A 25522-nucleotide genomic window follows, 5' to 3' on the forward strand; every position below is an offset into this window, starting at 1 on the left:
GCGCCCATGAGCGGGCGCTAAGATTTAGCGCCGGCGCTAAATGCATGCTCAATATGGGGCGAGGCGCTAGGCGCCTTGCGCCCGCCCGGAAATTAGCTAACGCCCCACTTCTCGGCCTCTTTAGGCGTTAATTGGTGGCACAACCAACCGAATTTCTCCCCCAATATATATTTTTTTGAAGAGTTTGGAATCGGGCTTGTTAAAAGTATCAGGATTTTATGATATCTGCGTAGGATACAAGCAGCGAATGACTCACGTTAATCACTGTTGTCACATGTGAGATTTTGGTGGAGACAAAGTGGATGTTTCTACATCAACAGGAAACTACTGTTAATCTGGCCAGCTAAATAACTGAAAAGCGGCGTTCAAACTGAGTGAAGGTCACATAGTTTGGAACTTTCCACAGTCCAAGTTTCTGGGCCAGTGCGGGACCCAGTCTGCGTCGCTGTGCTTGTCAACATAGTGTTTGGGAACAGAGTTCAGATACGTACTTACAAAAGTACACTGCACCAGTGCCAAATGCTCTTTGCTCACCATTGTGCTGCCAGCTACTAATATCCAAACAAATAACAATGTTTATATGAAGGGAGCTTGAATCTACTTCTACGTGGTGCATGACCTTTTCTCCTCTTCTCTCTTAGGCAATCCCTCGGAACCGAGGATGACTTGCTTCCACACTAAAAATGAGCTCTTAGGTGACTGATGAGTCAGTCAAATGTGGGTCCTACAGTCTCTGTCACAGGTGGGGCAGACGGTGGTTGAAGGAAAAAAAGGTCGCTTGATCTAGTCTTACATTTTTCAAATTTATTTTATCCATTTTTTTTCTTTGCTTCCCTTCTTTAGCTCCAAAACAGCCCCAAGTCTCCAACCCACACTCCATGCGAATACAGCTCTCCGCTGGGAGGACAGGCTCGAATGACCCGATATATTCCTGGCGCACTCTGCTCTGTGCTGGGAGGAGTAAGGCAGTGGGCCATATTTTGCGCCCCCCCCCCCCACAGGTGCGTATGAGGCGCGCTCGCGCCCGTAGGGGCCGCGCAAGTGCTGGGTTTAGGCGCGCAAAGCGCACACGCTGAAACCCGGCACTTACGCTCTGTAAAGAATCTTCAGATCCTCCGCATCCCTGGGAGACGGGCCTCCACGGGTGGAGAGTTGCGCTATTTACCCAACTTCCGCCCACTGAATGCCCGTGAAATTCTTACACCCGGTAAAAGCAGGCGTAAGGCCTGCTCTTACCACCATAAGAGTTTTAAAAAATAGAAAATTAAATTTTATCACTCACTTATACATTAAAAACCCTGTCCAATAAGGTAAGTTTATTTTTAGCCCTGTTAAAACATATTTTAAACATTCAAAAAATTACATTTTTATATAAAATATTTAATTAAATGCCATTTTAATTAATTTTATATATGTAATTTAATTTTTTTTTATTTAATGTGTTTGTGTATTTTTTAAGTCTTTCTCCCAATCAAATGATTTATCTCCTTCACAGTCAGAAATGTAATTTAAGTGTTGCCTGCTTCAGCCAACTGAGGTCGCTCACCCATGGGAAATTCTCTAATGGATCTCAACTGGTAGCACAAATGGTGCTCGTTAACCTCACAAATCAATTAAATCGCATTCCATTTGTGGCATTGTCAAATAATTTCTTAATATGAATAGAAAGTTTCTGAACAGGTGCAAGAAGTCTTGTGACAAGTGGTTAGAATGCCAGTGAGGAAACACTCAACCACTGGGCTGTGACCCCAAGAATCTCAGCGAGGCTCACATAGCAACACGACTGAGTCATTCTCCCTCGTTCCTACGGTGTCTGGAGTTGAAAGTGTGTCTGGATTTGTCCCCTCTGCTCTGCTATTATCAGGATGGCCTTTATATAGGGCAAAAAGGGAGCATAATGGAGGGTTCCAACAATGGGCCTATACTCTCGGGAGTTTAGAAGAATGAGAGGTGATCTCATTGAAACATACAAGATTCTGAGGGGGATTGACAGGGTAGATGCTCAGAGGTTGTTTCCCTTGGCTGGAGTGTCTAGAACTAGGGGGCATAGTCGCAGGATAAGAGGTCGGCCATTTAAGACTGAGATGAAGAGGGATTTCTTCACTCAGAGGGTTGTGAATCTTTGGAATTCTCTGCCCCAGAGGGCTGTGGATGCTGAGTCTTTGAGTATATTCAAGGCTGAGATCGATAGATTTTTGGACTCTAGGGGAATCGAGGGATATGGGGATCGGGCGGGGAAAGTGGAGTTGAGATCAAAGATCAGCCATGATCTTATTGAATGACGGAGCAGGCTCGAGGGGCCGTGTGGCCGACTCCTGCTCCTATTTCTTATGTTCTTAAAACAAATCCTTCCATTGTACAACAAAGCAAAGAGCATAATAAAATGTGGAACATACAGCTGCCAGTTGTGGGGTGAAGGGAGGGGAGTTGCACAAAAGGCCAGAGTCAGAAGAATGGAGAGTTTGGGAGGTGGGTGTAGAGCAGGAGGAGGTTACAGCGATAGGGAGAGGTGAAGTTGTGAAGGGATTTCAGCACGAGGATGAGGATTTGAAATCTGAAGCATTGGGGGTCCGGGAGACTCTGCTAATATCGCTCAGTGTCATTTCAAGCCCAGAGAATTTTTTTTTTTACAAGAGTGAAATAGAACAAATTACATCTCAAACCAAAACAGGTCCCACTACTTATTGTTGGAAGTCATGTTCATTGTCTCAAAAACTATTTTTAGTTCACATGGACTACACAAATTTGGTAAAGTTGTGACTTCTACCATTCCCAAGAACATTTTTGATGGAATAATATATGCTCCATATCTCCAGTCCACCAGAAACATTTACCTTTCTTTGGCTCTTCTAGCCTGAGGACCTTACTGCGTGAACCAAAATCTTCATCAGCCAGGTATGGCAGCCTCTTTATCCCTGATCTGAAAGATTAATTGCATGTACTGTTCAGAAGACCAGTGTAGTGGTACATTGCTAATCATTAGGAATTAAATGCACAATTTTCTAAAGATTGCTTGTTGATGGTACAGGGACTAGGGGACACAGATTTAAGGTTTTGGGGCAAGAGATACAGGGGGGGATGTGAGGAAAAACTTTTTTATGCAGCGAGTGGTGAGGACCTGGAACTCGCTGCCGACGGAAGTGGTGGAAGCGGAGACACTCGATGTTTTCAAGGGGAGACTGGATAGGCACTTGAGGGAAATAAACTTGCAGGGCTTCGGGGATAGAGCGGGGGAATGGGACTGACTGGATTGTTCTACAGAGAGCCGGCACGGACTCAATGGGCCGAATGGCCTCCTTCTGTGCCGTTATGACTCTGCTTTTTCCTGCATTTCCCCCCTTATGGATTGTCGAAGTTGCAATTTTCATTGTTCGCAACGTATAAAGGGTTTGTTGAAACTGTGAAAATTGCAGATTTGTTGAAAATTGATCACAAACAGGATACGTATGCGTACTGTCATATCGGGCTCTCTTGAAAGGATTGGGTCTGATACTATTTGGTACAGTAAACCGATGTTGGATTTTCATGGCGATAGCTCTAAAGGAGATGCATGTTCGATACAATAGATGTTTCAAATACTGCCAAGAATCCAGGTTGGCCTTAACCTACCTGAGACTGCTTTGATGCCCTGTCCCACCCTGTATCTTAGGCTCAGCTTTACTTCTGAATTGAGGACTGACAAATACATTCAGTGCCAACTAGTCTCCCAGAGCCAGCTTGGTCCTTCGTAAACTGATCTTTCCTGTTCACCTTTGGCCACTGCATTTGGATCCACATAAACAGTGAGGAGTAAACAGTGGCTAAAACCACACAGCAGAGGTGGGAGTTGGCTTTGGTATTGGCAGTGTTGGTGGAGAAGGCAACCACCTCTTGCTCAAGACACGACTCAAACCATCTGAGCGGTCAGAAACACCCAGCGGGCAGCAGATTGCTACTGCTCCAAGAATAACTGCTGCTTCTGTCAGGCCACCTCTGTCACCAGTAACGTTACCGTACAGAGAAACACTGGGTGCGGGCAGGTATGACAGCTCCCTCCTGGCAGTCTCAGCAATAGCTCTTTATTTACAGGGCTAGTAAGTGGTGGAAAGTTATACACTTGGCAATTTTAATGTTAGCATCAGTTGGAAAAGTGATTGATACCAGTGACTATCAGCAGGAATATCTAGCCGATTGTACAGTGAAATCTTCTTCTCTTCTTCTTCTTAGGCAGTCCCTCGGAACCGAGGATGACTTGCTTCCACATTAAAAATGAGTTCTCAGGTGACTGATGAGTCCAATGCGGGACCTACAGTCTCTGTCACAGGTGGGGCAGACGGTGGTTGAAGGGGCGGGTGGGTGGGGTGCTTGAGTTGACATGCGCTCCTTGCGCTTGGCTTCCGCTTGCTCCCGGCGAAGAGGCTCGAGGTGTTCGGCGCCTTCCCGGATGCTTCTCCTCCACTTTGTGCGGTCTTGGGCCAGGGATTCCCAGGTGTCGGTGGGGATGTTACACTTTTTCAAGGAGGCTTTGAGGGTGACCTTGAAGCATTTCCTCTGCCCACCTAGGGCTCACTTGCCATGCCGGAGCTCCGAGTAGAGCGCTTGTTTTGGAAGTCTCGTATCGGGCATTTGGACAATGTGATAGGGGAAGTGTGTATATATACTGCAGAGTGAGAGTGCATGACCACACTGTATGGTGATTAGTCCACATGGTAGTTGGGAAATGTAACTATTAATGAGGAATATGCTATGGGCTTTATCTTCTCAAGCACTACTCTGTAAACGCATCTCTCGAATTTAAAATGACAGGATCACAAAGTATTTAGGCTAAAGGCAGAAAGAAGGAAACTCAAGAGACAACAGTTTGGATAATTCAAATCAATGAAGATAAAAGTCTCGTAAGGTTCCTGTAAAGCTACAATTCCTATTAGATATTTTATTTTATCAAACCACTACTGCCCTCCCCAATTATTGCCCCTGCCAAATCCTGCCCTGCCCCCCACCTCCTGCCCTGCCCCCCACCTCCTGCCCTGCCCCCCACCTCCTGCCCTGCCCCCCACCTCCTGCCCTGCCCCCCACCTCCTGCCCTGCCCCCCACCTCCTGCCCTGCCCCCCACCTCCTGCCCTTCCCCCCACCTCCTGCCCTGCCCCCCACCTCCTGCCCTGCCCCCCACCTCCTGCCCCTCCCCCCAGCCTCCTGTCCCACCCCCCACCTCCTGCCCTTCCCCCCACCTCCTGCCCTTCCCCCCACCTCCTGCCCTTCCCCCCACCTCCTGCCCTTCCCCCCACCTCCTGCCCTTCCCCCCACCTCCTGCCCTGCCTCCAGAATGATGACTTTTCCCCCGAGGTGCTGAAGGTTAGCCACCAGCGGGAACCGTGCTACAGGACAATCAGCACTTCAGGAGGAGAGAGAGAAGAAAATTGGATTGAAAGAAATCTCTGCTTTCCCTCACTCAGCAGAGTTGCTGTATAACCCACACTATCAGACGTGCTGTTGACACTGGCATCTTTATTGCACGGCAGTATATCTGGGACATAGATAAACTCAAATACAATGGAGAATCAAACATACTAAGAGTGAACTATATATCAGCATGAATTTTGAAATGAATTGAATAACAAACTTACCCTTCACCTTCGAGCTCATCTGCTCCAACAGGGTATCCCTGTGAAAAGACACAGGATGCCATCACTAGCTAATCTGACTATAATAAAATTCCAATTGTCATAAAGCTTAATAACTTGGAGTATCCCTGCTTCAGTAATCAACCAACCAATCCACAAGTTCAGAATTAACTAACCAATGGCCTTGGAGAGTTTAAGTTTGATTTGAGGAGCAGAAATCATCTGCTTGAAAGTTCCTGCAATGAAGTATAAATAATTTCTGTAGTTCTAGACACATGGGAGGCAGGTTTTATTTTTATGTGCTTGAGGATATTATATAATATAGGATATCTCTTAAAATCACGTATAAATCCAACTATATCAAGAAAGTATTAATAGTGAACAATTTTTAAGAAAAAAAAGTGTTGTAGCCCACTGAAGTTGAACTCTCTCTTTTTCTGATGAAATAATTGTTTATACCCCAGCTGAAAAGGAAATGTCGGAGGCGATTCTGTTTTTCTTGAAAAGTAACTGACTTTTGCAGCATTGTCAGGTAACGTTACTGCAATGCTAAAAGCGAAATCATAGAAACATAGAAGACAGGAGCAGGAGTAGGCCATTCGGCCCCTCGAGCCTGCTCCGCCATTTAATGAGATCATGGCTGATCATCCAAATTCAGTACCCTGTCCCTGCTTTCTCCCCATATCCCTTGATCCCTTTAGCCTTAAGAAATATATCCAACTCTTTCTTGAATATATTTAATGAACTGGCCTCCACCGCCCTCTGTGGCAGAGAATTCCACAGGTTCACCACTCTCTGGGTGAAGAAATTCCTCCTCATTTCAGTCCTAAATGGCTTACCCCTTATCCTTAGACTGTGACCCCTGGTTCTGGACTCCCCGGCCATCAGAAACATCCTTTCTGCATCTAGTCTGTCCAGACCTGACAGAATTTTATAAGTTTCAATGAGATCCCCTCTCATTCTTCTAAACTCCAGCGAATATAAGCCCAATTGACCCAATCTCTCCTCATACGTCATTCCTGCCATCCCAGGTATCAGTCTGGTGAATCTTCGCTGCACTCCCTCCATGGCAAGAACGTCCTTCCTCAGATAAGGTGACCAAAACTGCACACAATACTCAAGGTGTGGTCTCACCAAGGCCCTGTACAACTGCAGCAAGACAGCCTTGTTCCTGTACTCGAACCCTCTCGCTATGAAGACCAATCAGCTACGGTACAAATCATTCACAAAAAACCTTTTATGACAAACAAGCTGATACCAAACTAAAGGCGAGACGTACCATCACAGGTCTCTGCTGAATGTCAGGAATGAAGAGAACGGGCTGCATGATGAGGTCAGAAATGGATTTGAAGATAGTGGCCTCCGTCTGCTTGTGGTTGGGAATCAACGGTAACTTTGCATCGTGGACTGCAAGCAGGAATCACAAAATGAGAGTAATGAGACAGGATCGTGCAATGACCAACGGCGATGAATTGCATTCGTTGGGGATTTGACCCGTTACATATTAAAGTGACATGGTTGAGGGTTTTTTTCCCCCCAATGTATTTTTGAAAAAGATCAAAAAATCAATCAGCAAGTTTTAAACCTACAGATGAGTAAATGTTAGCTGCCTACAATTAAATGATCATTATTCAGAAGCTGGTTGTTTATAAGATTGTGTCTGTAACAGTACTTTTAATAAGCGGTAGAGCAATGTCCTTAACCTTTGGCATTGGGCCTACGCACTTCTGTAACCTCTCGTACAACAATTTCTCACTGGAATCCCCAACTACAGGAAACTTTCTGGTATCCGGCACCGACGGGACCGAGCTGGTGCCGGCCCATCAAAACTGCCGTATAAACCAGCGCTAATGTTAAAACATACGGAGCTTCTCAGCTCCGTGTGAATCAACAAACCCTTAGCAACAGCTTCAAAACAGTCGGCCGCAGCTTAAAAGCATCTCTGTAGCTAAGCAACAGCTTCAGCTAGACGCTTGGGAGCCACGACTGGGGAAAAAAAAGCAACGAGAAGTAAAAAAAACTTATAGGAAACGGCTCCTGAATTTTGCTGGTAGATAGAGCTTTCCGGACATTTAACCTCTGGTTGAACGAAAGTTTCCTGTATATCCACTATTTATACAATAATCTCCACAAGAAAAATACCTCAAAATCGATAATTATTCCATATGGCAAAGAAACGGAAAGTATGTTTCAATGACCTCCTGGAAAATGCAGCAAATCTACAGTGATAGGTCAAATTGAAAAAAAAGATATTTGCGGAATTCACAGGTGGCTCTTATTTTGAAAACCGATAAACGTCACAATTACCATGTTAAAAAAAATCAAAATGAAATAATCCCCACCCTAAACGCAATCCGCAACCTCAATACCCGTGCACACAATCCAACATGAGACATCGTTCTCCTGGTTTTGTAACTTTTACCAAACTTCAATACTCACAGGTGTTCAGGTGGGAACCGCCATCATTGGATTTGGACTTTTTACGAGATTGCTTGCGCTCCTCATCACGTATCTTTCGCTCGGCACCCTGTCCATCAACGCCATGTGGGGGGGGGGGGGGGTGGGGGAAAAAAGATAATCATCTTACTAATCTTACTGCCGTTTCCAAGATTATTTACGCGGAATTAAAGGAGAAATCGTTTCAAGCAGGTCATCTCAATTCATCTCATCTCAGGACGATTCGCTCGGTTGATTCCTGAGATGAAGGGGGTTGACTTATGAGGAAAAGTTGAGCAGGTTGGGCCTATATTCATTGGAATTTAGGAGAATGAGAGGGGATCTTATAGAAACATGTAAGATACTGAGGGGGCGATGCAGAGGGGATGTTTCCCCTCATGGGGAAATCTAGAACTCGGGGGCACAGTCTCAGAATAAAGGGTCACCCTTTTAGAACTGAGATGAGGAGGAATTTCTTCTCTCAGAGGGTCGTAAATCTGTGGAATTCTCTGCCCCAGAGAGCTGTGGAGGCTGGGTCATTAAATACATTTAAAGTGGAGATAGACAGATTTTTGCAAGATAAGGGAGTGAAGGGTTATGGGGAGCAGGCGGGGAAGTGGCTTTGAGCCCAAGATCAGCCATGATCTTATTGAATGGCGGAGCAGGCTGGAGAGGCCAAGTGGCCTATTCCTGCTCCTATTTCTTATGTTCTTATGTTCTCAATAACACGGCCACCCAACATAGCTCCCTTCACATAGTTTTACTGCAGCACCGGCCCCCTGCATACAGGAGTTTAGTTCACAACACGAGTTACTCAGGGAGCCTTCCTCCCTCTCCCCGAGGTTTGGACACCATTCACACCTTTGACTGCTGTGATTATCTCTCTGCCGAGGTGTGATAAATGGCAGTTGGAAAGGTTACCTGTAAACATCTGACATGATTCTCTGACTATATAAGCTGTGTCGTTATGCATTTCTCCACTTCACCTGAAGAAGGAGCAGCGCTCCGAAAGCTTGTGATTTCAAATAAAGCTGTTGGACTATAACCTGGTGTTGTGTGACTTCTTACATTTGCCCTCTCCCCGAAGTATTGGTAGCTGAATACTGGTCGGATTTTCAGTGAAAAAGTCCCAGGTATTGTACTAGTTTGCAAAAAAAAATATTGCTCCAACAAGCAACTAAAAAGGCAATATACTCTAAATAATAGCCGATTTTTTTGCATTGAGCCATCTCCCACTGGCCTATTGAACAAAGGGTCACAGGGAGACGAATGTGACCATTTTTTGTGGCACATCTCAAGAACAAAGCACAGATGTTGGCTGGTGAATAACTTGGTCAAATAGACTGGAGGAAATTTTAGCTTTGGGCAAGAGTGTAAAACAGGCGATATTGGATCCACCGGCCACTGTACACCTCTCTCGGTTTTCATTTCTATTGACTCCAGTTGATGTGTAATGGGTGGCCAATCCAATAGCGCCCGTTTTACACTCTTGCCAAAAGTCAAAATTAGCCCCCATTATCTTTTAAATAATGCTAAATTTGCCTCGCTGAGGCTGCTACCTAAACAAAGCTAGTATTTAGAGAAGGGCACTGCATTATTCTCTTCCCGTCTATGTGCATTTATCATTTATTTTTCAATTGTATAGGAATGCAAATATGCAATGAGAAAAGGGCACTTTGATCATCAGATAAAGTGCAATTTACCCTATTACAGGAAACGCTTTGGTATCCAGCACCGACGGGACCGGCGTGTTGCCGGTTGATCAAAAATTCCGGATGACGGAGAGGGTTATCTACCGAGGCTATTTTTAACAAAGAAAAATAAAAAAATCAAGAAATGTGTAGTATACAGGAATTGGGTACTCACCTACAGAATGTTGTGTTAAATGGATGGTGGAAGATGCTTGATTAAGTACAGTACTGCCAGTTGAGGGTAATGCAATGCAATGACTACCAGCAGCGTGGGAGACACACAGTACCCCTGTAAAATGGTGGATCAGAAGGGACTACCGGCAGCGCAGGAGAGTCAGGCTCCTGTTACAGGGGGATTGAGGTGTTCCGACTTCCGACAGCGCCAAGAAGCCGAGTAGTGGCAGTTTGGAGAACTACCCCCACTGACTAACTTGGCCACCGCGGGAGACTCGGACTCAGCAACATTGCCGGTTATTGAGGTGTTGTTTTCGGAGTGAGAATTTTGCCGGTTAATAGAGAATTCCGGCTATTTAGGTGCCGTTTAAACGAGAGTTTCCTGTACACTGTGAGCAATGTGCTGGACAAATTGTAACTTTATACGAGATTGCAGAAGTGAGTCCTTATTATACTGTTGCCTGGCTGCCTTGCTGTTTTACCATCTACTAAACGTATGCTGTACAAAACTTTCTTTAACTTAAAGAAAGACTTGCATTTATTTATGTGGCACTTTTTGATGGCCTCAGGACGTCCCAAAATGCTTTACAGTCAATTAAGTACTTTTTTTTTTGAAGTGCAGTCATTGTCTTACAGGTACTTGTGAAGATTCTGTCACCATTGGGGGGGACTTTGCAAGGTGCCACTCCCGACGTGGAGCAAGCGGGTCCATTAAAAGCTACAGAAGAAAATGTCTCCCTTCTGTGGCCCGTGCAATCCCAGACACAGGAGGGGCTGGGAACTAACCTCTTGGTTGAACATCACAGCCAATCCTCCCAAGCACACAGTACAAAATGGTGGAGGATGCAGTGCTGCGGCTCCGTAAAAAAATAATGCACTCGGTCATTTCCTTATTGCTTCTACGTAAGGAGGTGTGTTATAAATTCACCCTACAAGTGTGGAGCGTTACAGTTTAGTGCTCGGAGCAAACTAACCACATGATATTGTCTGTCTTCATTTGATCTATGTTTGATCAAAGAAAAAAAGCACCATAAAGGGTAAAATTAAGCCCCTGATTCCATAAGCCCCTGAGGAAGAGAGCGTTTGAAGACCAGGTCCTCAAACCTGGCACCAAGCTCATGGTCTACAGAGCAGCAGTGATACCCGCCCTGCTGTATGCCTCAGAGACATGGACCATGTACAGCAGGCACCTCAAAGCACTGGAGAGGTACCACCAACGCTGCCTCCGCAAGATCCTGCAAATCCATTGGCAGGATAGGCGCACCAACGTCAGTGTTCTTGCTCAGGCCAACATCCCCAGCATCGAAGCTTTGACCACGCTCGATCAGCTCCGATGGACGGGTCACATTGTCCGCATGCCCGATACGAGACTCCCAAAACAAGCACTCTACTCGGAGCTCTGGCACGGCAAGAGAGCCTCAGGTGGGCAGAGGAAACACTTCAAGGACACCCTCAAAGCATCCTTGAAAAAGTTTAACATCCCCATCGACACCTGGGAATCCCTGGCCCAAGACCGCACAAAGTGGAGGAGAAGCATCCGGAAAGGCACCGGACACCTCGAGTCTCTTCGCCGGGAGCAAGCGGAAGCCAAGCGCAAACAGCGGAAGGAGCGCAGGTCAACCCAAGCACCCCACCCACCCACCCCTTCAACCACCGTCTGCCCCACCTGTGACCGAGACTGTAGGTCCCGCATTGGGACTCATCAGTCACCTGAGAACTCATTCTTAATGTGGAAGCAAGTCATCCTCGGTTCCGAGGGACTGCCTAAGAAGAGAAGAAGATGAAGATCACAGCCAATCTTCCCAAGCACAAAATACAAAATGGTGGAGGATGCAGTGCTTCGGCTCCATAAAAAAATAATGCACTCGGTCATTTCTTTATTGCTTCTACGTAAGGAGGTGTGTTACAAATTCACACTACGAGCGGGGAGCTTTACAGTTTAGTGCTCGTTGCAAACTAACCACATGATATTGTCTGTCTTCATTTGATCTATGCTTGATCTAAGAAAAAAAGCACCATAAAGGGTAAAATTAAGCCCCTGATTCCATCAGCATACCTTGTCACAGAAGACTTTAATCTGGCAGTAAGCCCTGTGGATGGGCTTGTTGCTTCGGGTGTTGTAACTGTACGTATCGATCTGGATGTTCAACGGAAGCCCTTTGACTCCTTTCTGAGATGAGAAGTCTGTGCTGAGGCAGTTGACGGATACGAAAATCTGTAACAGGAAGCGGCCAGAAAGCTTAAGTTGCGCAAGTCAGAGATAAAGTAGTGAAGCAGGCAAACACTTTTAACTGCGCTGTGACAGCAGTAAACACTGGCCCATATTTAGTTTCAATACCACAATGTAAAAGTGGGAGATAAAGAGGTTGATTTTTTTTTTTCGAGGCTTCCGTTTCCAGCCCAGAGCTTCATTAGTAGCAAGTGTGGTGATGAAGACGGCAGCCCACGCTAATCACGAGTGTGGCTCTGTACCAGGAGCGGTGCCTCGCAAAATGACCTCATCAATCAATAGATCAGACGGTGCAATGATTTATCAGTAGACTTGAACTTATGACCTGTATGTCCCTTGGGTGAGTTTATCACATTCAGTATTTACGCTGGAAAGGGTCGATATCTGTATTGATCTATCCCTACAACTAGCACATTAGATGGGCTGGAACACTGAAATGAAAACATGACCAGCATGTATAGAAAAGCACCATTTCTGGTTTCCTACTTGTGCTGAAAACTCCATTTTATAGACCTGGTTTGGGGGTGGGGGGTGGGGGGCGTGGGCAGGAGGGTGAAAGATTTCCTCAATGGGCTACAGGAAATAATAAAATCACAATCCAGAACTGGAGTACAATTTTGTTATACATACGCTACAGAGGTAATCTCCCATACATTTAAAAAACAATTACTGTCTATGTCATGATCAAAATCCTTTGATTACAGAGAATTAAGAACATAAGAAATAGGAGCAGGAGTCGGCCATACGGCCCCTCGAGCCTGCTCCGCCATTCAATAAGATCATGGCTGATCATCGACCTCAACTCCACTTTCCCGCCCGATCCCCATATCCCTTGATTCCCCTAGAGTCCAAAAATCTATCGATCTCAGCCTTGAATATACTCAAAGACTCAGCATCCACAGCCCTCGGGGCAGAGAATTCCAAAGATTCACAACCCTCCGAGCGAAGACATTTCTCCTCATCTCAGTCTTAAATGGCCGACCCCTTATCCTGAGACTGTGACCCCTGGTTCTCGACACTCCAGCCAGGGGAAACAACCTCTCAGCATCAGCATCTACCCTGTCAATCCCCCTTCAGAATCTTGTATGTTTCAATGAGATCACCTCTCATTCTTCTAAACTCCAGAGAGTATTGGCCCATTCTACACAATCTCTCATCACAAGACAGCCCTCTCATCCCAGGAATCAATCTAGTGAACCTTCGTTGCACCGCCTCCAAGGCAATTCCTTTAGACAATAATGGCCCGTATTTTCCGATCGGATACTTCCTGCGTGCGGAGGCCTCCGATCTGGAAAAAATCTATACCCTTACCTGAGGGCTCCCGAGATCTGGTCATTTCCGCTCCTGGGCCTCTCCAGGATGAAGTGCGCAGGGCCCACGTATCCCAGAGGCGCAGGTGGTTCACAAATGTCCCTGGGATGATGTGGGCCATGGGGAACCAATAGGAGAAGGGAATCTCCCTTCATACTTTTGACAGCTTAGACCTGTTAAAAGTATGAATGGAAATCACTCCAAAAACACATCAAAACATTAAATAACATTTTAAAAATTAGTTAGAATTATATTCAATTAAATATTTTAAACAAAAATATAATTTTTTGAAAAAAAAATAAGTTTTTTACGGGGCTAAAAATAAACTTACCTTTTTTAAAAGTATTTTAAAATTATAAATGAGTGGAAATTTTTTTTTTTTTAAACTTTTTAAAACTCTTATGCTGGTAAAAGCCGGCTTTTACCAGGCGTAAGATTTCTAAGTGTTTTCAGCGGGCGGAGGTTCTGCAGAAAGCGGAACTCTCCCCCCGCAGAGGCCCTTCTCCAGGGCAAGCGGAGGATCTGTCAAGAGGATTCTTGGCAGATTGAAAATGCCGGTTTTCAGCGCATGCACTTGGCACGCCTGAAACCGGCACTTGCGAGGTCCCTACGGGTGCGTACACAGCGCGTGGGGGTCTGAAAATCCGGCCCAATGTGTAAAATAATTATGGAAAGACTAATTGCTTTTTTGTGGCTCCTTCTACACAGTTGTCTTGTCTACAGGTGAAAAATAGAGCCATCAAAGTGTGACACATTTTCATTTACATGCAACTAAAAATTTTATTTTTCAAATCAGACAGAAAACACTTGCGTTTAAATAACTTCTCACATCCTCAGGATGTCCCAAAGCATGTTACAGTCAATGAATTACTTTTTAACCACAGTCACGGCCATTATTTAGGCAGACAGGACAGCCAATCTGTATACTAGCAGGTCTCACAAACAGTAAATAAGGTAAGTGACCAGTTAAGAGTTGGTTGAGGGAGGAATGTTGGCCAAGACACAGGACGATCTTCTTACTCTTCTTCCAATTGTGTTACAGAAACTTTTATGTCAGTCTGAACAGGCAAACGGGGCTTCTGTTGGGAATTTCTTTCTTCCACCCCCTGTTTAGCATTTACTATCTCCAACAATGCAGCATTCCCTCTGTGCACTGCAGCGACAGCCCAGATTCCTTCCTCAAAACCTGAAGTGGGGCTTGAACCCCGAACCTTCTGACTCAGAAAATGACAAAATAGGGCCCTCTTAGAAACTTGCTGCGATTTACTCCAGCCCCAGGCTCGAGTTTCTTCTCGATGGGTCCCTTTCTGCTCTACCCTCGGTATCCTCCGTCGTGCCCACTGTGGCACTCGTGGTTGGTTGGCCCAGAGCATCAACCCAATTGCCTCATCCCCTGTTCCCAGCGACCATCCTGCCCAGCTCATTCAGGGTTTAACCTCCTCGCACCATCACTCCTTCCCCCAGCCCCCCCCCACCCACCCCCCCACAGCATCTATCTGACAATGTGAAAGATTGCCCAGGTATGTCCTAGCCACAAAAAGTAGGATAAATCTAACCTGGCCAATTACTGCCCGATTAACCTCCTCCCAATTATCAGTAAGTGATGGGATGAGTCATCGACAGATGCAGGAGCTGAATGCCAGAGGAGGTGAAAGCAGCTTCCCACAACATCAAAACAGCATTTGAGCAAGTATGGTGCCGAGGAGCCCTAGCAAAACTGATGTCAATGGGAGTCAAAGGATAAAACCCCTCCAGGGGCTGGAGTCATACCTGATGCAAAGAAAAGTGGTTGTGGTTGTCAGGGGCCAGTCATCCCAGTCCCAGGACATTACTACAGGAGTTCCAAAGGGAATCATTCCGAGTCCAAACATCTTAAGCTGCTTACCGACCGAACATCATTGTGGGAGCATCAAGGGGTATGGGGAGAGAGCGGGAATATGGTATTGAGATAGAGGATCAGCCATGATCATATTGAATGGCGGAGCAGGCTCGAAGGGCCGACTGACCGGCTCCTGCTCCTATTTTCCTATGTTTCTATTACAAGGGCTCCAGAGGTACAAGGAGAAGGCCCAGCATCACCTTCTCGGGGCAACTAGGGATGGGCAATAAATGCGGACCTGCCAGTATTACCAACACCCCGAGAACAAATAGTAATTTAAAAATTCCGAGCGAAGGCAGCGCTGGAGAGCCCCACTGAGAATAATCCCGACGTATCTGATGGGATTTTACAGGGCCCGTATCCCCGACTGAACATGGCAGTTGTGGTACAAAACAAGCGAAAGAGTTATATAGAGTGAGAAAGTCTGAAAGGAAGAAAGAACATTCAAGCCATAGCATACAAGGCTACGGACCAAGTGCTGGAAAATGGGATTGGATTAGATAGGGCTTGATGGCCGACGCGGACACGATGGGCCGAAGGGCCTCTTTCTGTGCTGTATAACTCTATGACTCTAAGCTGACAAGCCAGCTCCTTCAAATGGACCACACACAGTTTCTGCTATCAGAGATAGTGGCAGACAAACTGAATGCAAATGGCACCAATAAGATAGAGAAAAAAACAGCTTTTGTTTCCAAGCAGAGTTTAATTAGATATAAAGTGGAGACACCCATGAATAAGGTTATCACATAGATGTCACTTTACAACTTTGCAGCCCTAATTGCTCCGATTATAAATGAAAGAGGCCTGGGATACTGAAAGCCACTCAACGTGTTTGGACAGGTCCGCCAAAGAATGGAAACCACCTACTTGTACCTTCTCTTTCAGTATGTGGTGCCCTCTGCTGACAACATGTAGCAGCAACTTCTTTTCTGCCTATTTGGCAACATATTAGAAAGTTACAACCAGAGAAAATGGTAACGTCTCCCAAAATTGACCCTAGGAAATGCAGGGAGCATAGGGTAGCTCGGAGAAACTGTACAGGGGTACCATCAGGCAATACATTTACCATCAGGCAATACATTTACCATCAGGCAATACATTTACCATCAGGCAATACATTTACCATCAGGCAATACATTTACCATCAGGCAATACATTTACCATCAGGCAATAGCTTTTCCACAACCAGACACCTGTTCCTGTATTCTTGGTTCAGTAAGTGATGGTTAACTCTGTGTTTAACCTTCTACTTATAAAGGGACACCATACTACAGTTCTGTGATGAAATGGACACAACTCACCTTAGTCAAAATGATACACATTGACCCAACTACATAGAATATACGGCACAGAACCAGTCCATGCTGGTGTTTATGCTCCACTCGAGCCTCCTCCCGGCTTTCCTCATCTAAATCTATCAGAATAACCCTCTATTCCCTTCTCCCTCATATGCTTGTTCAGCATCCCCTTAAATGTATCTATACTATTCACTTCAGCCACTCCCTGTGGGAGCGAGTTCCACATTCTCACCACTCTCTGGGTAAAGAAGTTTCTTCTGAAATTCCTCATTTGATTTCTTGGTGACTATCTTATATTGATGGCCTCTAGTTATGCTCTTCCCCACAAGTGGAAACATTCTCTCTGTATCCACTCTATCAAAACCTTTCATAATTTTAAAGACCTCTATTAGGTCACCCCTCAGCCTTCTCTTTTCAAGAGAAAAGAGACCCAGCCTGTTCATCCTTTCCTGATATGTATAACCTCACAGTTGTGGTATCATCCTTGCAAATCCTTTTCTGCACCTCTCCAGTGTCTCTATATCCATTTTATAATATGGCGACCAGAACTGTACACAATACAGTACATATCTACAAGATACACTACAGCAGGTGTATGGGAACACCACCACCTCCAAGTTCCCCTCCAAGTCATACACTATCAAAACTTGGAAATATATTGGCCGTTCCTTCATCGTTGCTGGGTCAAAATCCTGGAACTCCCTCCCTAACAGCACTGCGGGAGCACCTTCACCACACGGACTGCAGCGGTTCAAGAAGGTGGCTCACCACCACCTTCTCAAGGGCAATTAGGGATGGGCAATAAATGCTGGCCTTGCCAGCGACGCCCACATCCCATGAATGAATAAAAAAAATACTCCAAGTGTGGTCTAACCAAGTTTGATACAAGTTGAGCATAACTTCTCTACTTTTCAATTCTATCCCTCTAGAAATAAACCCTAGTGCTTGGTTTGTTTTTGTTATGGCCTTATTGTGTCACAACTTTCAGTGATTTGTGTATTTGTACTCCCAGAACCCTTTGTTCCTCTATCCCAATTAGATTCTTATTTCCCAAGTAATATGTGACCTCCTTATTTTTCTTACTAAAATGTAATACCTCACACTTATCTATGTTGAAATTCATTTGCCAATTTTCTACCCATTCTTCAACCAATGTACCTGTTCAGAAAAAATCTTGCACACTTATATGTGGTGGATATTTCATAGACTGGTGTAGATCAATAGAACAATAATCTGCTGTCTTCCTTATCAACTCATGTTCAGAATCCACTCTTCTCGCAATCTGATGACTGAATGTTGAACAAACCATCTTCTGCTATTAATCAAAACTAGGCCAAAAAAAAACCCCAGCAAATTTATCACCACCGTGCAACTAGTCCATGTGAATAGGGTCATTGTTGCTATCTAGAACAAGATAGCATCAGGAGTTTGTCATGGATATTGCGCTCTGTCCATATTTCCATCAATAGCTTCATTATTTTAAGGTTGGAAATGACCCCAAAAAAAAAATTTCACATGGAATTTTTATTCATTAGTGCAGTAAGTCGGTGCCTTGCACAGTCCAGTATCCTAGGAGTTCTGTCCTGATTTTTATGCCAAATGGCTGACTAGCAAAAAAAAAATCATTCGTGCAAACATACTTTTTGCACCTTGCATTTTTCAGTCCATAAATGCCTGCTTTTATGGTGCACAATATTAATATTAATATTGCTGGGTCAACAGGAGGTTGCAGATATTCTTTAGGCGTTCTCTAAATGTTTAAGTGTTAAATACAGAAATGATCTCATAGGGAAGCACGAAGGAGTTCTGTAGGTCTCAGCTACATGTAAAATAATATGTATATTTAATGCCAAAATGGCAAGTGACATGAATCTGGTCATTCATGTGGGAATGACTTATGAAATGATACTGGGTGGCCTGCTAGTGGCGCTGTCCAGGGAGAGTATAAATACGCGGGCACGGGCCCAGCTTGCTCAGGACATTCTTTAACAGGAACTAGTGAAGGACACAACTAGACCTCCATGTTGAAAAACAGTTGATTAAAGCCTTGTTTAATACTCAGGCCAAGTGCCTCGTAGTTTTCTTACGTCAGCAAGTATGGTATCATTTTTGAAGAAACAATGCAGTTGATGCTTTATTTGTCCTCTCAATATTTGTCTTTGTCAAAGGCCTTTCCTGTTTGTGTAATTTAAAAAAATATATTCAACAACAGCAACATTTTGCACGTGTATAGCACGTTTAACATAATAAACAGTTATGCAGGGCATGGGTGAGACCACCTCTGGAGTACTGTGTACAGTATTGGGTTCTTTATTTAAGGAGGTAAATGCGTTCAGAGAAGGTTTACTAGACGAATACGATAGCAAAATACTGCGGATGCTGGAAATCTGAAATAACAGAAAACGCTGGCAAAACTCAGCAGGTCAGGCAGCATCCGCGGAGAGAGAAACAGAGTTAACGTTTCAGGTCGAAACCCTTCTTCACTAGACGAATACCTGGAATGGGCGGGTTGTCTTATGAGGAAAGGTTGGACAGGCTGGGCTTGTATCCGCTGGAGTTTAGAAGAGTAAGAGGTGACTTGATTGAAACATATAAGACCCTGAGGGGTCTGGACAGGGTGGATGTGGAGAGGATGTTTCCTCTTGTGGGAGAATCTAGAACTAGGGGTCACTGTTTAAAAATAAGGGGTCGCCCATTTAAGACAGAGATGAGGAGAATTTTTTTTTCCACAGAGGGTTGTGAGTCTTTGGAACTCTCTTCCTCAGAGGGCGGTGGAAGCAGAGTCTTTGAATATTTTTAAGGCAGAGGTAGATCGATTCTTGGTAAGCAAGGGGGTGAAAGGTTATCGGGGGTAGGCGGGAATGTGGAGTAATCGGATCAGCCATGGTCTTATTGAATGGCAGAGCAGGCTCGAGGGGCCGAGTGGCCGACTCCTGCTCCTAGTTCGTATGTACGTATAAAACATTGCAAGGTGCTTCACAGGGCAAGAACAGACAAATATTGGGAGTAGGAGAGGAGCTACAGCAGGGGACTGTAGATTTTGAGGAGACTTTTGAAAAAAGAGAGAGAGGTAGCAAGAGAGAGTGATTTAGGGATACAGTTCCAGAATATGAGACCACGGTGGCTGAAGGTTCTACCACTGAGGCTGGAGTGGAGAGACCACGTGGGGCTGGAGGAGTTTGTAGAGGTAAGAAGGGGTGATTTCAGGAGGGAAGTTGTAAACGAGGGCAATGATTTGGAATTTGTGTTCGGAGGTGGGGAAAAAAATGGAGCTTGGCACGGACAAGGACGAAGGGGAGCAGGGCACAGAGTGGACTCCAGAGGAAAGCAACGGTGAAGTCAAACCCGGAGGCGACAAAAGGATGAGGATTTCAGTGACACTAGCGGTGAGAGCAAGAGCTGAGATGGCAGTAGTGTGGAGGTGGAAGTAAACATAGAAACATATGAGATAGGAGCAGGAGTAGGCCATTCGGCCCTTCGAGCCTGCTCCGCCATTCAATGAGATCATGGCTGATCATCCAAATTCAGTACCCTGTCCCTGCTTTCTCCCCATATCCCTTGATCCCTTTAGCCTCAAGAAATATATCCAACTCTTTCTTGAATATATTTAATGAACTGGCCTCCACCGCCCTCTGTGGCAGAGAATTCCACAGATTCACCACTCTCTGGGTGAAGAAATTCCTCCTCATTTCAGTCCTAAATGGCTTACCCCTTATCCTTAGACTATGACCCCTGGTTCTGGACTCCCCGGCCATCAGAAACATCCTTTCTGCATCTAGTCTGTCCAGACCTGACAGAATTTTATAGGTTTCGATGAGATCCCCTCTCAATCTTCTAAACTCCAGTGAGTATAAGCCCAATTGACACAATCTCTCCTCGTACGTCATTCCTGCCATCCCAGGTATCAGCCTGGTGAATCTTCGCTACACTCCCTCCATGGCAAGAACGTCCTTCCTCAGGTAAGGTGACCAAAACTGCACACAATACTCAAGGTGCGGTCTCACCAAGGCCCTGTACAACTGCAGCAAGACATCCTTGTTCCTGTACTCGAACCCTCTTGCTACGAAGGCCAACATACCATTTGCCTTCTTAACCGCCTGCTGCACCTGCATGCTTACCTTCAGCGACTGGTGCACAAGAACACCCAGGTCTCTTTGCACTTCCCCTTCTCCCAATCTATTGCCATTCACATAATAATCTGCCTTCCTGTTTTTGCCACCAAAGTGGATAACCTCACATTTATCCACATTATCGTGCATTTGCCATGTTTCTGCCCAATCACCCAACCTGTCCAAATCGTACTGGAGTTTCATGACATCCCAAGTAGGGGATCTTGGTAATGGATAAGATATGCGGTGGGAATTTCGGCCGGTGTAACTTCAGCAGAAGACCAGTGGAAACCCAGATATACTGCGTAAGGGTGTTTCCACCAATGATACAGTGGCCGGGAACTCACCATGAATTTTTAGTTGGGCTGACCTTGGAAGGTTGCTCATGGTCAACCCTTGTGACAACCAGGGGACGTAATGCTCATCGTGATCCACTCCCTCTGCCTCAGGATTTGAAAGTTTATAATAATAGATTCAAAATATATATATATTTTTTTAATTGACGGCAAAAAAATAACTAGTAGGTGGAAAGTGGGCTCAGGTCAAGAAACAAAAAACACTGATTATAGTCCTGAAGGGAAGGAGGAGACTTGCAGCTAGTGTTGAACGGTTAGATCATGTGTTGGAAGCTGGCCTGGACATCCAGATCCCATTTTCCTAAACTACTCCTCTGTCACTTGAAACATCGTCCTGTGTACTTTCCTAATAACTGGGAAAAACAAAACACAGCCAAAAATATTTATTGCAACATTACAAGTGTGGCGTTACTCTTGCTAAATAATAAGTTAATAAATACAGGAAACTCTTTGGTATCCGGCACCGACGGGACCGGGATGGTGCCAGTTGATTAAAAATTCCGGATGACGGAGAGGGTTATCTACCGAGGCTATTTTTAACAAACAAAGAGTCAGACTCTTGTTATTGAGGTGTTCGGACTTCCGACAGCGCCAAGAAGCCGAGTAGTGGCAGTTTGGAGAACTACCCCCACTGACGAACTCGGCCACCGCGGGAGACTCGGACTCGGCAACATTTCCGGTTATTGAGGTGTTGTTTTCGGAGTATGAATTTTGCCGGTTAATAGAGAATTCCAGATATTTAGGTGCCGTTTAAACGAGAGTTTCCTGTACTCTTTGTTATCTAGTCCTGAGGAAACACCATCCTCCGGGTCGTGCCTAGCCCATTATTACCAAGTTGGAAGCTCACATCCACGGAAATAAACCCAGGCCAGCAAAACGGGGGAAGGGGAGGCGATCTCTCTGCAGAACTATTTTTTAGTGCAGCTTTCCTTTGGGCCCCTGGGACAGCGACCCTGGAACAAAACGGCAACTTCCCTGGATTTCTGCCCATTGATGAAAGCAAAGTACAGGTACACTATCCCTTATCCGAAAGCCTTGGGACCAGCTGAGTTTCGGTTTTCGGAATTTTTCGGATTTCAGAAGGTATTATTATAAGACTGGGAAATTTGTATTTAATATAAATTCAGGCTACCTCTCGCGACTGTTCCGTGTCTCATTCCCCTTCCTGCTTCTCTGGAAAGCCGGATATCGGCTGACTCCTACTAAGCTGGCCCGCAAATCAGGTTGGGGGTCGGGTGGGGGGGTTGAAAAGAATATCGGATGGGTCGGGGGGGGGGGTCGGGGTCGGGAGAAAAGAATATCGGACGGGCCGCTGTATTGTTGGGTTCACTCTCCCGGTACCTCCTTCACACTGCCCGGCTCGGCCTGCAATCTCCTGCCCTCTGTGACCCTCTGCCCTGCTCAGCGTAAGTCGTGCGCCACTCTGGTCATGTCGTGCGCACGACTTACGCTGAACAAAAAAACATTCGGTTTTTAGAGGTTTTCGGAAGTTCGGATAAAGGATAGTCTACCTGTATTTGCAACGGTGTACCTGCATCATGCTGTGTAGGCCATCACACCTCTCTGGCCTCCTGTGTACAACATCTGTGTCAGAGTGTCACTGGTTGCTGAGGCAACTCACTCACTCTCTGAAGATCTCCAGCTAAGGAGTGATATTTTATGGAACTGCTGCTTTACATCAACTACAATTATTATATTTTTTGAGTCATCATACATCCAATATCATTTCATCAAAGTGCACAAGAAAGTACGACACAAATGGAAACTGGTGCAAGAGCGGGGGGGGGGGGGGGGGTAAATCGCTACTCAGAGAGCTAAATATTTGGAATAATCTAACAAGCAAGGCAATTGGGGTAATTCAAAATACGGTTGCTTCTTCTTACCATAATGGAAGAGCTAATGCACGAGAGGGGTGAGCTTCAAAGAGGGCCATTCCTCACCGAGAGTTCTTTCTGTTGTCGGTGTGCATTGTAGGCACTTCAACTGGCCAACAGGGGCCACTCATGAACTATTACACAGGAATGAGTCAATTTGCCATCGGCAAGAACGCCAAGGGAGCTAGTGTCGTTGGACAACCTGGCAATTAGTTCAGTGTTACTTGTGCAAAGCAGGCCGATTAATTCCCCTGCATTTTGAAAGAGAAAAAAAAACTTGGAAAGACCGGCCCGTCTGCTTGTTGCAAACAAACAAAATACTCCACTCCTGTGAATGTTGCCTCAGTTTCTCCTTCCTTTAAACTTATTCCTTTAATGACTCAGATTTATTAGATGAATCAGACTCTGGCGTTTTACAGTCAGATCAGTTTTGTAAGGCCCCAGGAAGCGGTACCACTGCACCTAACTCTTCCCACCCTTCTATTTACCAGCTTCTTTTCCACGCAATCAATTCCCCCAAATTACCTTGATCACGGCATACGACTAACTTGAAAAAAAAGTAAAGGAAATTTGATTTGATTTCTGAAACTGATACATGATTCATCTAAATTAACATACAAATACAATGTTCCTTTTGTATGTAAACAGGATGTACTTTATTACTCCTCACGTCTAGTGGATATAGCCGAGAATAACTTTTTATTAATTCTTGAGATGTGGGCGTTACTGGCAAGGCTGGCATTTATTGCCCAACCCTCGCTGCCCTGAGAAGGTGGTGGGGTGGGCCTTTGTCTTAAACCGCTGCAGTCCGCGTGGTGAAGGTACTCCATCCCCCCCACGCGGTTATTCTTGGTAGCGATTTGGTACCACAGAGTGGTTTGCTCGGCCACTCCAGAGGGCAGTTAAAAGTCAATCACGTTGCAGAACACCCTACAGTCTGGGCTGTAGCTTCGACCCATCTGTTGCCACAGGAGTACAAAGTAAATGACTTTTCAGTGTTGCACTGAATCTCAGCTACTCATCACAGTTTGGCCCAGGTTCTTCTAAGCTCTGGGCATATTTGAGTATAAGAGTAAAGACATCTTACTGCAATTATATAGGGCCCTGGTGAGACCACAACTGGAGTGTTGTGTACAGTTTTGGTCTCCTTACCTAAGGAAGAATATACCTACCACAGAGGGAGTGCAATGAAGGTTCACCAGACTGGTTCCTGGGATGGGGGGATTGTCCTATGAGGAGAGATTGAGTAGACTAGGCCTATATTCTCTAGAGTTTAGAAGAATGAGAGGTGATCTCATTGAAACATACAAAATTCTTACAGGGCTTGACAGGGTAGATGCTGAGAGGATGTTTCCCCTGGCTGGGGAGTCCAGAACCAGGGGTCACAGTCTCAGAATAAGGGACCGGCCATTTAGGACTGAGATGAGGAGAAATTTCTTCAGAGGGCGGTGAATCTTTGGAATTCTCTACCCCAGAGGGCTGTGGAGGCTCAGTCATTGAGTATATTCAAGACAGAGATCGATAAATTTTTGAAAATTAAGGGAATCTGGGGTTAGTGCAGGAAAGTGGAGATGAGATAGAAGATCAGCCACGATCTTATTGAATGGCGGAGCAGGCTCGAGGGGCCAAATGGCCGACTCCTGCTCCTATTTCTTATGTTCTTATGTTCTTATTTGATAGTTGGGAGAAAAAGTGTGCAAATGAGTCAAATTTGCATCAAAATGAACTAGCGTGTGATTTTGTCAGTAGGCTCTGGGAGCCCAGAACTAAATATGTCTTTTATTCAAATTAGAATAAAGTGAAATCACAGCCTCACCAGATTATTTTAAATTGCATATTGGAAAATACCACAGAGCTCAGGAAAGGCCATCCATCAATCCGACCCTCACTGGATCGTTAAAAGTTTCTTCTTACATTTAAAATGATCCCTTGGATTCTGGGGTCCAGTTTCACCATTTTCTGTACTGATTGCTATGTGCAGCGGTAAAAGAAAAGAAAGACTTGCATTTATATAGCGCCTTTCACGACCACCGGACGTCTCAAAGCGCTTTACAGCCAATGAAGTACTTTTTGGAGTATAGTCACTGTTGTAATGTGGGAAACGCGGCAGCCAATTTGCGCACAGCAAACTCCCACAAACAGCAATGTGAAAATGACCAGATAATCTGTTTTTGTTATGTTGATTCGGGGATAAATATTGGCCCCAGGACACCAGGGATAACTCCCCTGCTCTTCTTCGAAATAGCACCTTGGGGATCTTTTACATCCACCTGAGAGAGCAGACGGGGCCTCAGTTTAACGTCTCATCTGAAAGACGGCACCTCCGACAGCGCGGCACTACCTCAGTACTGCGCTGGGAGTGTCAGCTGAGATTTTTGTGTTCAGGTCCCTGGAGTGGGGACTGTGAACCCACAACCTTCTGACTCAGAGGCGAGTGTGCTGCCCACTGAGCCACAGCTGACACAGCGGTGGTACATAAAACATGGCATTGAGGTAAACGTTAGCAATAAAGAGGTGACAGGACTGTCTGCTTTTTAATAATATGTGGCCAGTATACAAAAAC

The 25522-nt window shown here is 45.3% G+C and overlaps 1 protein-coding gene across 1 annotated transcript in view; it reads right to left on the reverse strand.

Moving 5' to 3' along the window:
• The window catches only part of grhl1 (grainyhead-like transcription factor 1), a 126937-nt gene that overhangs the window by 16103 nt on the left and 85312 nt on the right, over window positions 1-25522 (reverse strand). Inside the window, exons 10-14 of the mRNA XM_085996335.1 lie at window positions 11959-12117; window positions 8041-8128; window positions 6881-7008; window positions 5605-5642; window positions 2835-2920 (exon numbers count right to left, since the gene is read on the reverse strand). Coding sequence (XP_085852461.1) covers window positions 2835-2920; window positions 5605-5642; window positions 6881-7008; window positions 8041-8128; window positions 11959-12117 — 499 coding nt within the window. The remainder of the gene's footprint in view (window positions 1-2834; window positions 2921-5604; window positions 5643-6880; window positions 7009-8040; window positions 8129-11958; window positions 12118-25522) is intronic.

The sequence above is a fragment of the Somniosus microcephalus genome, chromosome 9 (assembly GCF_052327205.1).
Source record: "Somniosus microcephalus isolate GS21.2 chromosome 9, FLI_Smic_1.0, whole genome shotgun sequence".
Lineage (NCBI taxonomy): Eukaryota > Metazoa > Chordata > Chondrichthyes > Squaliformes > Somniosidae > Somniosus > Somniosus microcephalus.